Raw genomic sequence first — 6,157 nt, forward strand, 5'->3', positions numbered from 1 at the left:
CTAAAAAGGAAATTAGTATAGGTACAAGTGAATGAAATTGTATTACCCAGCAAGCAAAAATATTTAAAATCCCTATAATGTGCAAATTAATAACCACAACAGGTAATAATCATATTTTTGATATCTTGTAAAATTCTATTTTGCTGAGACTTATGAAACTATGGAAGTAGTAACTTGTGCCAAAGGAAACATTTGATAGTAATTTTTATGTAAGTGGAAATAGTAAGTGGTAAATCTAAGAAAATGAATTCGGGGAAGGCTTTTTTCACCTTAGGAATATTAATTATCTACTTTGGGAGTCATATCAATATTTAAATGAGACAATGTATAAATGTTCTGTAAGGTGCCAGGCAAATTATAAATATTTTTTAAGTGACAACTCATGACATTTTCTTGTTTATTAAGGATAAACCTTCATGAGCATAAGAGATGGTGTCTTTGTGTTCTTTCAAAGGTAGTGGAAAGCCTACAATGTATCCAACAATACCACAGAATTTGCATTGCAAACGCTGGTGGTATGGTTGTTATTGTAATAAAAATGATTCAGCATAATCAAAATTAATCTAACAGTCCTAAATAGTTTCACAATGAGTTTTGAATTCAATATATTGCTTGTGTCATAATTTAATTAACAAATTAGAAAAGGAATAATTGTTTTATTCATTGGTTTAATTTGCTCTTAATTTTTATGTTGTTTTTAACAATAACGACATTTAGTAATCACTGTTCTGAATGCTAACATAATACATTATTTTTAATCTTCAGGCCAATCCTTCATGTTGGAAAGATATTACCTCCATTTTTTAAAAATATAATTTTCTAATTGACTTTAATTACTTAATTAAATTGGGGATTGATCAATTGAGGATTGATCCTAGGGGTACTTAGCCACTAAGCCACATCCCCCAGGTCTCTTAATTCTACTGTATTTGAAATTTTTAGACAGGGTCTCACTAAATTGTTTAGGGCATCACTGAGTTACTGAGGCTAGTCTTGATCTGATGATCCTTCTGCCTCATCCTCCTGAGTTGCTAGGATTACAGGTGTGTATCACTGTGCCCAGCAATAGCTCCACTTTATAAATGACAGAACTAAGAATCAATAGCTTATCAAGTTGCCCAAATTTGCAAATAGAAAGCTGTTGAGTGAAATAGGAGGTCACCAATGTTGTCCTATTGGCTGCACTATGTAAACAAAACAAAAATAGAAATAACTAAGATCCCATAATTTAGATTTAAGTTATTTACAACATTTATTTTTTATCATAATGAATTCAGTATTTTTGAAAGTATAAAGGAGGCATAGACTTTATCTGTTAGCAGCCCATATAAACAAAGAGGATTAGAGTGAAAGATAATTTCAATATGAAGTTACAGGTTTCTGAATCAAATTCACAAAGCATTGCTGTAAATGCAAGAGGTCATGTGGATCCACACAGGTAAGTACACAAACACACACACTCACTTCTTTTTATTTCTCCTTCTCTCTTTCTCTCCTTTCCTCTTACCCAACTATATTTCTCTCTCTTGTGTCCATCTCCATCTCCATCTCTATCTCTATTTCTATCTCTCCCTTTCTCTGTCTGGATTTCTCATCTTGTAGCTACCACTAAAAGTCTTCAGAGGTTCTTTGTATAGTACCTGAATTCAACTTGGAGTATCCCTGGGTTGCTAATACTCAAGACAGCTAAGTAAACAGTCTTTTCACTCCTGGAGCATGCCAGCCTCTCCAGGGAGGATCAGAGAATTATATATTTTAAGGTGGACTATTATGTAAACCTGAAGGTACTAGAGTCAACACCTCATGTTCTCTGATGAGCAAAAACATTGATGTAAGAAAAGCAGGGCCAGAAGTGTCTTTTTAGATTTCAAAGTTTCAGTCTAGAAACTCAACATGGACTTTATTTCCTTATTTGACATTTACTGTTATTATATGCAACATACAGGTGTTCCAGGATCCCTAAACATCAAAGAAAGACACACACTGTATCTTAATTATCATAAAAAGAGAGCAGGCACAAATAGAAATACTCAAGGATAGTCAAGCTGAGTTCCATCAGAAAACATAATTCAAGCCATGAGGTAGTCTGTCAGATAGAGAAGGAAACATCATTTGTTTTAAAGATAGAAAAATCAGTTTTGTAGAATACATGGTGTTTGGGATCCCCTTAAAAAGGCATTTCTCTTATTTTTTATACATAAAAAACTTGGTGAAAAATATAAAGGATAAAAAATCTTCTCCCTATATATTAGTGTCAATATAACACAATTATTATACTAATTGCTTCCCCCTGAAGTTTTTTGTTGGTCAAAAATTTAACCTACATAATTTTTATGTTTTTGGTTTAACTCACGTTATTATACTCACATATATAATATTTATACTAATCATTTTTGCTTTGCTTTTTGTGTGTCTGGTGTTGGGGAATGATTATTTTTAATGGTTATAAAATGTTCAAATTGGTAGAGATCTTTCAGTAAATTCTTCCCCTACTGGGCATTAGGTTGTTTTTATTTATTTGATATTATAATTTTATAATTCTTATCTTTCTCTAGGTAATATCTTTTTAATCAAAACTTGAACTATATCCTTAAGGAAAAAAATAAGTGGAAATGCTAAGTTAAAGTATAAGAACTCTATGCTGAGTCTTGAAATTTTCATAGTTTGCATAGTTGATAGTATTTTAGTATTCTCACATTATCAACTTTAAAATTTTGTTCAAATTGTTTTACATTTATGATTTTACATAGGATTAATCCTAATGTTTAACATATATAAATTTCACATATATAATGTTTAACATAAATAATGGTTTCAAATTAATTCGTATTCTGGATAAATTGAATTTTTCCAGCTGGAAGTGCAGGTGAGGATTTCTGCATGAAGGTAATAACTTCAAGAAGAGGTAGAAAGAAGTTATGTTTTTGGAAATAAGAGAATTTGGTTGAAGTGTGATGCACAGACAATGAAAGAGCAAGAGATTAAAAAGAAAAGATCTGGGGTAACACATGGAGGACCCTTCAGTGTTTAGGTGGTAAATTGTACCTCATCAGCTGGCAGCAAGAAGACACTGGCATCTCTGAGCAGCACAGTTCACTAAGCAATGTCAGAGATAGGTCTTTAGGAGGTAGGCAACCCTGCACAGGGTGCTGTAGAGTGGACACAAACACCGTCAAAATGTCCCAAAGATGCTTTTGTAACCAAGATGTCAACTTGTATTTCCTGTTAATTATATCCATTATATACATAAATAAATGTAGAACTTACTTGCTTTTGTCTAAATCTTGAAGTCTCTTGCTGAACTTAGAAGCAATTTCTGTAAAATTCTTTACTGCAGAAAACAGTGCATCTGAAATAGAAGTTGGAATCATCAAAAGCTTTAAGAATGTAATTTCTAATGATGTTGTTACATAGGTAAAAAAATGAGAATATAGAAGATCATCCTCTTTTGTGTCTTACAAGGTATATGAGCAGTCATGACATGAAAAGTACATGTGCACAAGTAAACAGAATACTTCATCATGTAGAACAAAAATAAAAAATAAATGTCCTAAGGAAGGTCATTGCATTTCAGAAATTACTGGAAACATATAAATAATGACATTGGAAAGAGGACGTGCAACATACCAAATGATACACTGTATGTTTTCATTTCCTGTGGATGTTTCATTGAAATATCGTAGATTTTGTCAGCATGCTTTTTTAAAACGACAGCATAATCTCGACAGTCAAAAGGAAGCACTATGGAATTGGCCAGTTCAAACACCATCCCTCCTCAAACCTGGGCCACGGTCAGGTGATATTTAAATGTTGGATCATAAAATTTTTCCACCAACTCATACGTTTCATAGACACTATGATACAATGGATAGCTGCTGAATTTGTGTGTTTTCTACAAAAGAAACACATATCTCTTGTAAGATAGCTTATAATAAAATACATAGCACTTTATTTACTGTTAATGTTTGACCAATAATAAATAAAAGGAAGTACTTAAATACCTCAATGTGCTACTTAATATGGGTCTACTATTACAGTATTTAAACTCACTCTAGGCTTGTACTAAGTCAAATATATGCATGTGTGACATAAACAATATTATAAAAACATTCTTTTGGAGTCACCTTACAGACTTGTCTTTAACCATAGCAGAGATGTGAAAATGTTTTAGGAGACTGAGGAAAAGTCAAGAAAAGTGTTGCATTTGAATAAAAATAATTTAAGAAGACCAAACTATTAGAAGTAAGTAAATAAACATGATAATATTATATAGGGAAATATGTGGAATTTTTTAAAGACTGAAATTCTATTAAAAAATTATTCTCTGATGAACAGTGTGTGGAAAAGTAGACTGTCTAAGCAGTGAGGGGTTCAGAAGTAAATGCAGAATCTCACTATGGAGAGGGAGGGATGGTCAGACAGGTATAAGGAAAGTCAACAGTATAAGAAAAAGCCAAGAAGGAAGGACTTTTCATCTAGGCACAGTGGTGCATGCCTGTAATCCCAGCAACTTGGAAGGTTGAGCTAATAGGAACATAAGTTCAAGGCTAGCCTGGGCAACTTAGGAAGATCATGCCTCAAACTAAAAATTGTAAAAAGGGGACAGGGAATGCAGTTCAGTGGTAAAATTCCATGGGTTCTAGCTCTCAGTACATTAAAAGAAAGAAAGAAAGAAAGAAAGAAAGAAAGAAAGAAAGAAAGAAAGAAAGAAAGAAAGAAAGAAAGAAAGAAAGAAAGAAAGAAGAAAAGAAAAAAAGAGAGAGAAAGAAAAAGAAAAGAAAAACTTTCAAACTGCTGATTTATGCCTTTTGATCATTTTTCAAGGTGCTTGAATTTTTGATATTGATCATTTATTTGTTGTTGATAATTTATAAAGATGGAGGTAGATACATATAAAAAAGTAAAAGTTGAAAGACTTTTCACCTGACAAATAGAAATCAAGTGGGACAAGTACCAAACTGATATAAGAAGCTACTAGTTTTAGTTATGAGGTTTTATAAACTATGCATCTATGTTATTTTGATAAAAATATAAACTTATAGTAGTAGCAACTACAAAAGGAATGGCATATGACTCATATCTTCATTGTGCATTATGTCACTTGTTTTTTAAAGATTAATCTAATAATTGGATCTATAAGAGATAAAAATAGAAATGTTTATATAGGTATTTATATGGATTAATTTTGAATGGTATTAAAAGTAAAGATATCATGTCATGTGCATGTAGCTGCATTCCACCTTTATGTTCTACAAAGCACCGATTTTAACAAAATGATAAATAAATAGAAGGATGGTCATTAGACTAGAAGAAGAGAAATGGGAAAGGAGCAGGCGAGGGCAAGAAGAAGCATTGGGGACTGAAATGGAACAAATTATATTCCATGCCTCTATGACTATATCAACATGAACCCAAATATTACATATAACTATAATGCACTAATATAAACATTTTAAGAGACAATTCCTATATGACTTAAATGACTTTATGAATGCAATGCCACCAAATAAAACAGAAAATATATTTAATATAACATAAGGAAGTTTGCAGTCAGGAGTACTGGGGCCAGGGGCAGTGAAGAAGGGCTCAGACATCAGATGCAGGACCCACCCCACATAGGACCAGCACTGCCAAGCCCTACCATGTCTCCTTTCTGACTTCATATTCCTCACCTCCTTTAATGCTTGAGCCACTTTTTGAAGTCAAAATTATTTGTTTGGCTAAAATAGATTCATAAATAATCTTGAAGAATTCAGTGAAAGACAATTACCCAATCTTTAGTATATCGTGCTCTGCCTGAAGCAATTCCGAGTCTTTGGAAGAACACCTCGAAATCATTACCAGACCCCAATTTACTAATCCTTTTAGGGGGAAAAAACAGAATTATTTTAGAATAATTTTTCATCAATTTTAGATTAAAGATCAATTAAACTGAAATCCATCCCTATTATGACACTCTTAAACATGCAGAAAAGAATGAGAGAAACATTAATTTGATCACAAAATATCCAGTTTCATGACTATTTTATAAGTTCCTTTTAAAAAAGATTCCTGAAATTTGAAAATATTTTCCATTAGATTATTTCATTTAACATCTGTATTTGTGGTATGTGATAAAGTGGAATAAGTAACCAGTTTTTTCAGGTAATTCAGATGT

At 32.1% G+C, this 6,157-nt stretch overlaps 1 protein-coding gene across 1 annotated transcript in view; it reads right to left on the reverse strand.

The window, feature by feature from the left end:
• The window catches only part of LOC107135437 (glutamate carboxypeptidase 2), a 136,422-nt gene that overhangs the window by 89,310 nt on the left and 40,955 nt on the right, over positions 1-6,157 (reverse strand). The window contains 3 exon segments of the mRNA XM_015477316.2: positions 3,268-3,349; positions 3,628-3,892; positions 5,771-5,861. Coding sequence (XP_015332802.1) covers positions 3,268-3,349; positions 3,628-3,892; positions 5,771-5,861 — 438 coding nt within the window.

The sequence above is a fragment of the Marmota marmota genome, unplaced genomic scaffold (genome assembly GCF_001458135.2).
Source record: "Marmota marmota marmota unplaced genomic scaffold, marMar, whole genome shotgun sequence".
Lineage (NCBI taxonomy): Eukaryota > Metazoa > Chordata > Mammalia > Rodentia > Sciuridae > Marmota > Marmota marmota.